At 40.7% G+C, this 14,394-nt stretch overlaps 1 protein-coding gene across 1 annotated transcript; it reads left to right on the top strand.

Moving 5' to 3' along the window:
* Positions 1-4,737: 4,737 nt before the first annotated feature.
* LOC149168891 (uncharacterized) lies at positions 4,738-5,211 on the top strand. The gene has a single exon (XM_089425008.1). The coding sequence runs from the start codon at positions 4,738-4,740 to the stop codon at positions 5,209-5,211; it is 474 nt and encodes a 157-aa protein (XP_089281134.1).
* Positions 5,212-14,394: the final 9,183 nt, after the last annotated feature.

Consider the following 14,394-nt stretch of genomic DNA (forward strand, 5'->3'; position numbering starts at 1 on the left):
TCAAGGCCTCGGAAGCAACATTACAAAAGAGATACACATCTTACGCCAGAATATGTGTTGAAATGGATGTTTCCGGGGCACTGCATGAGGGGCTCTGGCTGGAATACAGGGACGAGGACTATTTTCAGGCCATAGACTATGAGCAGATTCCCTTCCGGTGCCGCAAATGTCATGAACATGGGCATTTGATGAGAGATTGCCCTATGATTAGGAAGGAAGTAGAGACCGAAACAGCACAAGCCAACAAAGACAAAGAAACCTTCATAAAACCTAAGTCTAGACAGAGAGCTAATAGAAGGAAGAATAATAAAGGTAATACAGACAAAAACAACCACAGCAACTCTTTTGTGATCTTAGATCTTGAAACAGATTCGGAGGACAAGCACAAAACCCTAACATCAAATGCAGGGCATGATGAAAAGGAAGAACCAACCAGGGAAGGAACGGATGAAGGGGACCTCAACAACGAAGTTCAAATGCAGGAGAGAACAGAGGAGACGGAAGAAGAAACTGACATGCTCACCAGTGATGGCGGAAGTGAGGATCAAGAGTGGGAAGAGGCGCTAGCCAGGGAGGGGATGAATCTACCAGTAATTGCTGAGAACTGGAAGGCCCGAGGAATAGAGAATGCACCGGAAGAAGAAATCAGGAAGGTAAACGACCTGTTCATAGCAAGGCAAAAAGCAGAATTAGAAAAGAAGAATAGGAAGCTAGGTATAGTAAAAGGCAATAGCTTCCATTCGAAAAGTCTTTTATGGAAATCATCCAGCTCAAAGCAGAAGAAAAGAAGAGGCCGTAGAACTAGTGGTGAAGTTCTACAGGAGCTAGGCATGATAATGATAAACTCAGGGAAGATGAAGGCGCTTAGCGCCTTCCCGTCCTACCAATGAAAATTAGTTAAACATGAAGATCATCTCGTGGAATGCAAGAGGGCTTAATAGCCAGGCAAAACACAGAATCTTAAAGTGGAAAATCCAGAAATACAGACCAGAAATTATGTTCTTACAAGAAACTAAATGTAGCAGCTCTAGCATCAACAGTCTATGTAGGAAGCTTGGGAGAAATTTAGAAGTTTTAGAGATTGAGAGCCAGGGACGAGAAGGAGGCCTTGCAACACTATGGGATACAAGGGAAATCCAGATTTTATCAGCTGAGGTGAACAAACACTTCATAGCGGTGGAATTTCAACCCACAGGTAACTCTGGGTCTTTCCTTTGCATCAACATTTATGGTCCTCAGAAATTAGAAGATAAAATAATTTTTTTGAATTCAATAACCAGACTTATTGAAAGATATCCAAGGTCTAAGTGTATACTGGGGGGTGACTTCAATATGATAACCACCCTTCTGGAAAAAAAAGGGGGTCTTAGGAAACTTAATAGGGACGCGGAAGCCTTCACAAGTTTCATTGAAACTGTCAAAATGGTAGACATATACCCCAAGAGTGGCATGTTTACCTGGAACAACAGAAGGGGGGGAGAGAGGTTGATAGCTTCTCGCTTGGATAGATTTTTGATCTCAGAAAGCATAATAATGGATGGTATAACAGCAGAATCAGATATCCTTCCCAGTGGTGGGTCGGATCATTGGTCTATCATGCTTATTGTTGAAGTTCAGGGTACTCCAAGGAATAAACCATTTAGATTTGAAAAATTTTGGTTAGACCACCCTAACTTCCTCAAGATGGTTGAGAAATGGTGGTTTGAACCATTGGAGGCAAGAGGCTCTAAAATGTTTAATCTACAAAAGAGGCTGAAAACAAATAAAGAAAAGATAAAAGAGTGGAATAGAACGATTTTTGGAAACATCTTCCAGGAGAAAGCCATTCTAGAGAGAAAACTGGAACAGTTTCACAGAGATGGAGCAGTAGGTATCCACAGTGTTGAAGCGTTTGAGTAGGAAAAAGTTCTTTCACAGCAGTGGCACAGAAGATGTATACAAGAAGAGATACTTTGGAAACAGAAATCTAGAATCCAGTGGCTAAGAGAGGGGGAGCAGAATACAAAATTTTTTCACAGGTCGGCTCTAGACCATAGAAGTGCTAACAAGATTCTTGAGTTAAAAAACAATGCAGGGGAGATATTAAAGAATCACAATGACATATCTGCTCTGCTCTCGGATCACTTCAGCTCAATTGCACAGGAACCGCCTATAAACAGAGAGGAGGCCATCAAGGAACTCACAGCAGCCATTCCTAAATCCATTACCTCAGATCAGAATTGGGCCCTTAGCAGGGAAATCTCTCTGGAGGAGGTGGAGGAGGCAATCAGGAGTATGCCTAACGATAAAGCACCAGGTCCAGATGGATTCACCATCAACTTCTACAAGGCTTGTTGGAACACTGTTAAGCAGGAGGTCTAGGAGGTAGTTGAGGATTCCAGACGCTCAGGTACTATTCTAAAATCCATCAACTCCACCTTTTTAGTGCTCATTCCTAAGGTTGAAGAAGCAAAGACACCTGATAAATTCAGACCTATTGCCCTATGTAATGTTATCTATAAAATTATTTCAAAAGTCATAGCTAATAGACTAAAGTCGATTCTTCCTGGTATCATTTCGGAAGAGCAATCGGACTACGTTGAGGGTAGACATATTCTAGATAACATCTTGTTAGCGCAGGAGATGATTCACTCACTTCATTCGAGAAAAGAAGCAGGAATGCTAATGCAATTAGATTTATCAAAAGTTTATGACAAAGTAAGCTGGAGATACCTTGAAGCTGTATTGGATGCATTTGGTTTCTGCAGGGCCTGGATCAAGTGGATACTTGCTCTCATCAAATCTCCAAGATATTCAATCCTTGTCAATGGTGCTCCCTCAGCTCCTTTTACTCCCTCGCGGGGAATAAGACAAGGGAATCCTCTATCCCCTTTCCTATTCGTTATCCTAATGGAAGGACTAAGCAGAATCATAGCCAAGAAGAAAGAAGAAGGATCTATAAAAGGTTTGCAACCGTTAAGATCGATACCAGCCACAACGCATCAGCAGTTCATGGACAATACCATGTTACACAGTACTCCCACTGTGAAGGAGGCTGTAGCTTATAGGGGTATCCTTGATCTCTTCAGCCGAGCCTCTGGCATGGAGATTAATTTTTCTAAGTCCACAATATTCTTTTTCAACACTCATCCGGCAGTTCAAGCTCACGTGTCCCATCTTCTTGGATTCAGGATTGGTTCCCTGCCTTCGAAATATCTAGGGGATCCCCTGACTCTCAAGCCATGGTAGAAAACTCACTGGGAGAAGGTTCTTGCCAACATGGAGAAAAAGTGCAAGCATTGGACGCACAGAGCCCTAAACCTGGCGGGTAGACTTATCTTAACCAAGGCTGTTCTACAGGCAATTCCACAATATTTACTTTCAATGCTTCCAGCGCCCAAGGGCATTCTGCAACAAATGAGAAACATACAGAGATCCTTTTTATGGAATGGGAATGGGGATAAGAAGAAATGGGCATTGGTGGCGTGGAATAAGCTATTCCAGCCAAAATCTATGGGGGGGCTGAACTTAGTAGACCCTTCAGTGGTCAACAGAACCTGTGGAGCTAAGATATGGTGGAAATGGATTAAAGAACCCAATTTACCTTGGGCGAGGCATTGGAAGGAAAGGTACACTCCAGACTCTGATACTCAGGACCTCATAAGACTACAGGAAGTCCCGGAAGGTTCGTCAATATGGAACCATGCCAGGAATAACAGGAGCTTGGTACAGGAGCACAACTTTTGGGAGATTCGCAATGGGAGGCTTGTCATGTTCTGGGAAGATGCTTGGCAGCAATTCCCTAAACTGGAGACCCCAGAGCTATCTACCCTCAAGCAAATAAGTCAAAACAAGGGTAGATACAGAGTTAATCAATATTGGATTCAAAGCAGTAGGGATCCGATCTGGAGGGACTGGATTAATTTAAATCCTGGGAGCACAGAGGAGAACAATGAAAGCTTTCAGCAACTCAATGAGAGAATCCTCAAAAGAAAGATTCAGAAAACTGAAGAGGATGATAAGCTGAGATGGGGTTTAAAAGGTAATGGAAATTTCTCATTAAAAGAAGCTAGGGATATAATAGAAAAGGAAGAACAGGTAGAAGCAGTGCCCTGGTGGAACAAAGTTTGGGACAACCTATTCTGGCCGAAAATCAGGACCTTCCTTTGGCTTCTAATGAGAAACAAAACTTTAACCTGGGACAACTTGTGCAAGAAAGGTTTCAGGGGACCCTCAAGATGCCCTATGTGCCTCGTCGAAGAGGAATCTATAAACCACCTGTTTAATGCATGTGAATGGGCAAATCAGTTATGGAGCTGGATGGAAGGAATTCTCAGCAGTTCTGACCGAGATAGAGAATCCATTCACAGAACCATACTGAACTGGAAAAAAGACTTCTCCAACATACTAAGAGTCAACAGCATATGGAAGTCTGTTCTAGGTTTCTTACTGTGGTCAATTTGGAAGGAACGTAACCGTAGAATATTCCAAGACGAACACAAGAACATAGAGTTCTCTAAAGACAATATATTAACTAACATTCAACAATTAATTCAAACAAAATGCAGAGAGGAATGTAATGAGAAACCTTCAGCTCAAGACTTATGCATTCTGAAATGCTTTCGACTGGAAGCCACCAGCAGAATCACAGCTTCGAGACACAGAACGCAACCATCCTCATAGATCGACAAATGGCAGTGTCCGCCGGAAGGGGGATTGAAGCTGAATTTTGATGGGGCCTCGAGAGGTAATCCCGACATGGCAGGAATTAGAGGTGCATTACGAAACCAGCATGGAGAAATTCTGCATATATATTACAGAGCACTTGGGGAAAGCACAAATAATGAGATGGAATTTGCAGCGCTTGAGCATGGCCTGAGAATTTTAAAATCCCTACGAAAATGCAATGTAATTGTGGAGGGGGATTTTTCACTGATTATATCAACAACTAAGAGAATTCAAGGAGGCACTAAGGCGAACAAAGCCACAAAACACTGGCGGCTCGCCAAGGTGACGGAGAATATTGCAGAACTAATGGCTGGAATGAAAGGTTTAGTCTTTCATACTGTAAGGCGTAAGGAAAATAGGCTGGCAGACTACCTAGCGAATTGTGGTGTGGACAGTCAGGACAGGGGGTGGGACAGTTGTTGGCAGGAAGTGGACTGCCCGAACCTGAAGGCGAGATGCTTACAGTGGGCACAGCAAGATTTACATGAAACCGACCGGGTTTGACCGGCAATGGTTTCTGTTTCCGGCACCGTATAACTGGAGTTACCGGTAACAGCATGGGATTTCATCACGGGAGCTGGACGACTAGACAGATGTGGCGGTGGTCATTATGGCAAGAGAAGGCCAAATTTGGAAACTATCAATATGGTTCATGCCACGAGAGATTCCGTAGAGTCCGCTTGAGAGGAAGGGACACCTGGCTCAACCTTAAGGGGAAGGAATTCAACAACATTTATGTTAGGTCAGGGAGGAGCTGTTTGATATGTGCGGATATCTTTCGAATTAATAACGAAAGTACCTCCACTCTGCATCGGAGGGGAGAGCGCATTATGGGAAACTCCATGGAAAGTAGCTATTTAACGGAGAGTCGTGGCTCTGGTTCTTTCACCTCAGTTCAAGGCACTGCGAGAGACCACCACTTTTCTGTCTGTAGAAGGGATTACAACGATAAGATTAAAGGGTATAGTATGGAGGCGGGGAGCTGCAGGTGTTCGGCGGCTCACCATGAGCTACGAACAACGCAGAACATGTATGAGACCAGAGCAGCAACCAGGAGCAAACGCAAGATCGCGGAACTGGAAGCTTCTGTGAAAGAGGAAGAAGCGCAGCGAACGGAGGGGATCATTGCGGAGGAGGTTGACTGGTTACATGACCCGGGCACTCCCTCCAAAAGATCCACTCAATTTGTTCAGACTAAAGCGGAGAGCTGGAGAATCAAAACTCTCCTTGCGAAAGCCCTGGACTCAAAGGACGAAGGGAAGCAGCAATCTGGGAAGGGGAACTCCACTTCAGAGGATCAGTTAGCAAAAATTCATGAAATCCATGAATCGCTGGATCGAAGAATTTCCACAGTGCATGATGCTGTGGAAACTGTCAACAAGAAACTGACTCTGCTCATCAGGCTTCTTCGGCAAACTCTGAGCCCGGACCCCCTGGTGCAGGAGCAAAAGATGAAGGAAGCACAGGAATTCCAATCCATGCAAGATATGCAGGCCAGAGTTGACAAGCATGTTCTGGACGTGGGCTTAGACACAGTTAGTCGAATTGGCGGTTTTCCTCGTACTGGCGGGTTTCCTTAGTTTCTTTATGTTTGTCTTCTGTCTTCTGTCATGGCTTCGGCCTTATGCTAGATCGTTATGTTACTCTGTTTCTGTCATGGCTTCGGCCTTATGCAAGATCGTTATGTTACTCTGTTTCTGTCCAAGTTTTGATAGTGTCGTGGCGATAAGTAACAGCTTTAAGAGTAAGCCGCCCTGCGTGGTGTGCAGCTTGGTTTTGAAAGTTCAGGGCTTGCTGTCAGCCCGGGTTAAATGGTCCTTCTAAGGTTTCATTATGCTTCGGCAGAATTTTTTGTAACATATTTTTTTCTATAATATACATATCTGACTTACAAAAAAAAAGAAAGGAAGAATTGCAGGAGTAATAAAGGAGAGTTAGAAATACCTAACGGAGTTTAAAAAAAGTATATAGGTAGCTTGTGCAATACGTAGTTTGTTTTGAGGTCAATGAGAGCCCATCAATTGATAGGCATGAGGAACATAACTTAAAGTTATGTAACAATAGTCCAGTTAAGAGACAATGCTTGGTTGACGTGTCTGGGGATTTCTTCGCCGAAAGATCAAAGAAGAGCACACAAAGGGAATATCAGGGCTGATGAGGACCTGTGATGACGTAGAAGCCAAACAACGTGTAAGGAGTTGTGGTGACAAAATATTTCTTTATTGGTGCATAACTGATGAGGGGATCATGAAGGGGAAAGTGACCTGTCCCAGAGCAAAAGGCTTGCGTGATTTTAAATAAAGGTCAGGGTCGACTTTTGATGGAGGCAAGCAACAACATTTGATAGGGATAATTAATGTTTCCTAGAGTTTGTCTCCTGAAGGATACCATTGCATGCATTGTTGGGACACTCTATGGTGACATAAGATCGAGATGACGTTTCCTGATAGTTAAAGAATTATTTTCCAAGGAAAAGGTGAGGACCAGGTCTTGTGGTGTGTTCATGTAGCATTGAACACATTGAGATCTTATAAAGTGGGGTCACTTCCAACTATTAAAATAAAAGGTTTGAGCTTGCGGTTCTATAAATGGTAAGCCCCTCCTCCTTTTGATTATATATATGTATATTAGCTCTGATGGCTATTAAATGAGGTTCAACTACTGGCTCAACTGCTGTGGTTCTATTGGTAATATTTGGGTTATATATATATATATATATATATATATATATATATATATATATATAGTCTCGACTTCGGTGGTTTTGGTTAGAATTTGGGCACAAAGGGGCATATTTGGACTTAGCCCACCACATAAAATTATTTGAAAAGTTAAGGCTTGCACCACACTAGAGGTCTTGGCAAGTAAAAATGTTGAGTGATATTCTGGAAAGAGTAAGTCTTCAAATCAAAATTTGGAAAGAAAAATTGGTGAGTATTCACAGGTGAAACATATTTGAAACTTGAGTGTGTTGACCTATAAATATAAAATATAACTCTTATATATGAATATAAACACACAATGATGAAATAATCCTTGAACTAAACTCTGTAATTGATCCTATAAATGATGTTTACACAAAACCAGTATTCCATGAATTAAATTGATGTAAAAGAATAAGGTTTAAACCCAATTCATGAATCCTCGTGTCAAATATGAAGCACCAACTTATATAAATTCAGATCTAAGCCAAACACATCCATACAATGATGAATCTATTCATTGCAATCAAATAAAAGCTATTTGTACAGAAAGAATCCACATATCAACTACTACTCATAAGATCTATTCATGGAATAAATAGATATACTTACAGAAATAAGGTATATCTACAAGATTCAAACCACACAACACACTTGCTTTGAATCACACATGAATGAAAGGGCCAATGTGCTGGGTTGGTGGACCCGGGGAAGATGACATCATTGCCTTTGGAAAATAACTAAATCACAACACAATTTAGCACAATAGATAACACTTGAGCATTAATAGTATTATATTAATGAAATCGTAGCTTACATAGATAGAATACAACATAGCTCGACCCGGTGGCCACACTATTGAGTGGGGATATAAATATGGAACAATATAAAACCTAATATTCTTGCCACTAACTTGTTTCAAAGCTAGAGTATGGTTTTTATAGAAAATAAAATACGTAATAGTTTCAATACATGCCATATTCAAACCCTATTATGAGAAAAGGCTCGAGAGATCTAAAGGTCTCTCTAGATCTTGAATAAGTGAGATAACTAGAGTGCCCAAACTAAGAATGAATAGATGTGATCCAACTGAGAAGAACTGAACAAAGGAACCCTAAATATCAGCCTCATCAACTGAAGCCAATAGTCAAAGTGGTAGACAAACCAAGTGATCAAAGTTGACTGAAGGTTTGCTCCAATAGGTGACAGAGCATCTTGATTCCATCTTCTAAAGAACCCATGTGTCACTATATCATTGGAAGTTGTGCACCTAAGTCAAACTTGGATTCCAATTGCAGGACCCTTTGAGGGTGTCGTAGCTGATGCAACACCCTCCATAATTTTGGCTTCAACTCAATTTCAGAGCCTTCCTTGGTATTTTGTATTGTTTTTGCAAACACTAGAGTTCATTTCATAATCTCTCTTGCAGTTCTTTGGTCCCTTTTGCATGTTGGGTTAACTGTCATCTTTTAGCATGTTTGAATATGGCGCAATATTTTCAATCCCTTTCTGATGGTTTCAAATGTTGGTCTTTGTGTATATGAGTTGTCCCAACCATGTAAACATTTGTCACATCCATACACAAAGTCTTGACCACAGTCACACAAGTGTCGTCACGGCCGTCCTAAAGCCTATATTAAGTGTCACACTTGTCGTATATTATCATGAGGCAATCACATAGAGGGAAATTATTTATTCATGCATTTCGATGATCTATGTTGTCATGTCATCTAATTATGTTAAGTGTGTGACCATAATCGAGGTTCATCATAGTTCATCACCCATCCCACACTTAGCCATTTTTGGAAAATCTTCCCAACTGAGCAACTTAGGTTCATCGGGCCCCAATTGAACTACGCAATGCATAGTCCCTATCCCCTAGGGTTTTTTCTCTGCACAATTATTGTGCCCAATTCTCGACTTTGACCCATATAATTGCGCAGTTATGTATCCTAGTCTGCCTTGAACTGCGCACTTCACATCTTCAATCATTAATCTTTTCCCTTGTATGCTAGAACTACACAATGCATAGAAGCCCAACCTCCCCTGACATCCAAAAATGCATAGATGGTTCTCATAGTGTCCTTTCCCTCAACCGGACCCCACTACATCCAAAAAATGTAGTTTTTCCCTTCAAGCCTCTCTAATTTGTGCATTACATAGTATTAGAGCCCAAGCTCTCCCCCCAACTGATGGAACTGCACAATGCATAGTCCCTGAGCCCATCTTCCTAGCCTGTCACCTTATCTTAGGCTCAATTGATGGATTAGAATGCATCATATTAAACTAGGGGGTTTTTGGATTAATTTCATCTCTTCATGAGTGAATTGAAGGAACAAGTACACTATCATGTCATGGTGAGATGATGAAGAAGGAGAAGGAGGGAAGCATGCCTAGATACTCTCTTGTAGATGAACTCACAAGTAGATCAATCAAGAAAAAGTAAAGGGACACAAGTTTGCAACCACCATCCAAGACTAAAGATCATTGAAGACTCCACATTACCAAGCCATGTGGAGGTGTAGAGAAAGCATATCCAAGAAGACATCCAACACTCAACAACAAACTGACTTGACATTTCCACATCACCAAGCAATCCATGTCAATAGTGTCAAGTCATGTCATGTCATGAGTGGTCATAAGCCACATCACTATTGTGGATCATGTATATTGTATTGAAATGTACTGTAAAGTGGAAGTACAAAGGACACACATGGGATGTAAAGAGTCATGTAAGTTGAAAATTCATAGGAAGTCAAATAGTCATGAGGGTGGTCAAATAGTCACCCTTGGTTATATATACTCCATCATTATATGAGCAAAGTATTGTTCACATTGTCTCCTCTCACAAGTCATTAAAGAGATTAGCTAGTTCTTTGAGGAGCAAGGAGTGGCTCCAATGTCCCACTATTGGGGCTATTGCTGTACATTATAAACACGTGTCTTGGAAATTTTACTTAATAACAAAATCCTTTAAGGCCAACACGTTCTTCATGCATGGACTATGAATGTTTGTAAGACTATTCTTTGGATGTTTGTGTTTCATGTTTGCTTTCACAAGTGCTAAGATAGTTGAGCTATTTCCGTTATTTTAGTGATTATATTATTGATAATGTGATGTAATTGTTGTTATTGTTGTCCCATGCTTGTGGACTATTCGACGGGATATTCGACATATATTTCTTTATTTTTTGGTTGTAATGATTGTCGCATTTTCTGTGGACTATTTTGTTGGATGTTAGACAGATCATTCTGGTTCACTTGTGTCTCTTCCTGGGTGGTACTATTACCTCTCACTTAGAGGCTCACTTTTCTCCCCCATTTGTAGTAGAAGAACCTTGACACAGTTGCAATTGAACAACACCAGGCACACCTCCCTTTCTTTTTGAAGACACCATTGCATTCCTCTCTCATGTTGACACCTAGAGCCAAGGAACATATTTAAGGATTCATAAACCGAGCCTTTATGCCATATGGGACTTCTACACCAAACAGTGTGAGGTCTAATTGGGACTTCATACTAGGGAGATCCTTTGGATGTTGGCAAGTCCAGCACTGGCAACATTTTTGGTGCTAGAAGGAGGGCAACCAATATTTTATGGTTGATAAACCCACCGATCCCATCATTCCATCTTCTAGTTAAGGTAATAACGTTCATTGTACCTCCCCTACTTGTGCTCTGAAATTGGTGACTCTTATTAGCCTAGGCATTAACATGAAATTTCGTATGATCAAATTGAGGCCATTCGCCCTATAACTCGTCAATTTGCAAAAATGTTTGATTTATCCCAGGAGTAATAAATCTTCCATATTCTCTAAAGAAGAACAAGACCACCTCCATGGGGATAGTAGTTTTGAATCTTGAAGACGTGGTTTTTGCAACTCTTGAAGAATTAGAAGTCTCTGTGGAAAAACAAGAAGAGCCTCCACTCTTTCATGGTAGTGATAGAGACAACATTCTACTCTCGAACACATCTTTTGGCGGGACACGTGGAGAATAAGAAGAGGAAGAAGAGCCATTATATTCTGATAAAGAAGAGGAGGACAATGAAGAAGAAAACATGGTAGACCAAAATGTGTACTGATGAATCAGGGCCCACTCACACTTCCAGGTGTTCTACACAAGATGCCAAGGAATTCAGAGAAGCTCTTAACGCAGTATGACTCTGATAAGACAGTGAAGGCTGAAGACCATATGGACAAATTTTACCTTCATCTGCAAAAACTTGAGGTACATTACAATGATGTCGCATGTAGACTTTTCCCATGTACCTTGGATGGTAGAGAAATTGTATGGTATCACAACATTCCTCCAAACTCCATCAGGAATTGGAGGGGGTTTAAGAAGATCTTCCTTGAAAAATTCGCTGATGATAAGACCCTTGTCATGTTATTGAAAGAGATGGGTAATCTTAAGATGGAGGAAAAGGAAAAATCGAAATATTTCAACTAGATGTTTAATCACATCGTGAACAAATTTATGAAAAACACGAAACCTCATGACTCCATCACCATATATTTCTACACCTCTACCTTGCTAGAAAGAATTGCGTAGTTTGTGAAGCGAACTATAAAACAAACATTGACAGAAAATTATGAAGAGGCTATTGCTGTAGAGAAGAACTTGCACACTATTGAAGTCATTTCAAATGATGAACCAACAAAAGAATCCAAGGACACGGGTAAGAGGTATCGTGCCTCTATGAGTAGGGCTAAAGATAAAGAACCATCTAGTCTCGAGAGCTTGACTCATCTCATCAAGTCTCTATCCAATGAAATGGCAGAGGTCAAACAGAGGTCAAGTGAGGCCACCGTGAGTAGCAAGCCTCCCAGATTAAACCTATTTAGAAGGACTCTATATTCTAACAGTAGAAACAACCAACCGACAAAGTCTTTGCAGAGCTCCAATGTCGTGTTGAACATTGAGAAGTTGGGCATAGATCAATATTGTGTGTTTCATAAAGAGAATCATTTAGATAAAACGTGCTCACATTGGAATCAAGCCATGAGCATGGTTTCCACACAGCTTGTTGATTAGGTAATGGCTGAAGAGTAGACTGAGCTTATAGAATAAAAGGAAGAAGCTAATGCAGCTATTGAAAATCTAAGTGTCGAGCGTGCAACAAACATGTTTAATTGCATACTCACAACCTAAAAGAGTACTGTCAATAAGCAACCTCCATGTGATGGTTTGACCCAGAAGTAGACCGACTGGTACAACTTGAGAAGCCAAGGGCTGACTAATACAATTGAGTTTCCGAAGCAGAAATTCATAAAAAATCTGTTAAGGAAAATCAACCCACTAACCAACTCAGTGCAAGAAACTCAGAGCAAGTGTGGAAAAGCAGTATCAATGAAAAGTGTTTCCATCATCGCTAAGGATGGAACCATCACTCCGGAAACCACAAACCAAGTTACATCCTCGGACACCTTGGCCAGTCTTCCCGCTATTAACTATAACATATTCGATGATACAAAGAAGGTTTGTGCAAATATCTCAATGTTTGAATTAACATAGATCACGAGCTAGTGGGAGATCCTTCTATGAGCACTTGGGAAAAACTCCATAAGTAACGCTACCTCTTTAGACAAGGGATCTGGTAAGTGTCCTAGTTCTTTGGAATTTGTACTCAATGCACTTATGATGGATATGAATACACTCTTCCCACCTTTCTTGTTAAGTTTTGAAATCTTCAATTTCAATGTACACAATTTCTTGGTTGATTCTCATGCATCGGTGAACATAATTCCATTATCTGTTTCCAAGAAAATCAATGCTAAATGGGACAAAATAGATGCACATTTAATTCAACTAGATTGGACTCATGTCTAGGCAATTGGTGAACATAGAGATGTCATAATTCTCTTATCATCCGACAGAAAAGTCCACCAATGTATCAACATAGTGATTGTGGACATTCCAGAAGAGTACAAAGTGTTGTTGAGAAGAGACTAGTCTAGTAAGATACAAGGGTACTTTTCAATAGACTAGTCACACTTATCTCTTCTGTACAAGGGCAAAAATAATCAGATCTAGATTGAATTAGGGATATATATGAAACACATTGCCACTCCATTGAACGGGCATAATGAACCAATGGCTTTCACAAAATTACCTTTTGGAAATTTCTTCCTTGAAACTCAACTGGGGTGCTATCTTGGGCAATCATTCCCAGTTCCACCAGACACACAGTTGGATCTCCTTCCTTGTCAATTGGCAATAATGAACTATACAGAGTTAGTAGTAGTTGTAGTATTACTAGTGTAGTTCCCAATCCTTGTACATACGATATTTGGACTATGTACTTTGATGGTTCCAAAACGCAGGAGGGATTTGGTGTTGGTTGTATTTTAATAGACCCACTATAGAGAAATCATTTGATCTCTAGCCACTTGGAATTTATGTGCACGAACAACACTGCAGAGTATGAGGAACTCATCTTGGGGTTACAAAAGGCCATTGAACTCAATGTTTCCATGCTAAAAGTGGTAGGTGACTCAGAAATTATGGTGCAATAGGTACGTAATACCATACATTATGTGTCACCTCATCTTAGAAGTTATCAACAAGATGTATGGTGTCTTATTTCACATTTTCAATATTTTAATATTATTTCTGTTCTAAGAATGTGTAATGCACAGATGCATTAGCAAACGATGATTTTAGGCTATCACCATTGAGGGATGATTTTTCTATTGATATTATTTATAAGCCTTCCGTCCCCGATAATATCAGTAATTTATGCGTTTTTTGACAGTGGCCAATAGATACTGTGCTTCATGGTCAACGCTCACATATTTAAAGACACAACGATTGATGAGGATGAGGATGAAAAAGCATTGCAGGATGCAACCAGTGCAAGTAAAGGAAACCTCATCCCCAAGGGTGTGGTATCATTGAAAATGTTGTATGACCTACAAAATTTCTTTTGGGGACTTGTCAATGCCAAGGCCCACAGTTCCATGCTGTCGCATGAACATATTA

Source organism: Pinus tabuliformis, chromosome 4_2, assembly GCF_031772625.1.
Source record: "Pinus tabuliformis cultivar Carrire ecotype Pingquan chromosome 4_2, CPIR1, whole genome shotgun sequence".
NCBI classification, from domain to species: Eukaryota; Viridiplantae; Streptophyta; class Pinopsida; order Pinales; family Pinaceae; genus Pinus; species Pinus tabuliformis.

Bases quoted from the DNA above. Each gene is read 5' to 3' on its own strand.
- LOC149168891 (XM_089425008.1), top strand. From the start codon at position 4,738: ATGGCAGGAATTAGAGGTGCATTACGAAACCAGCATGGAGAAATTCTG.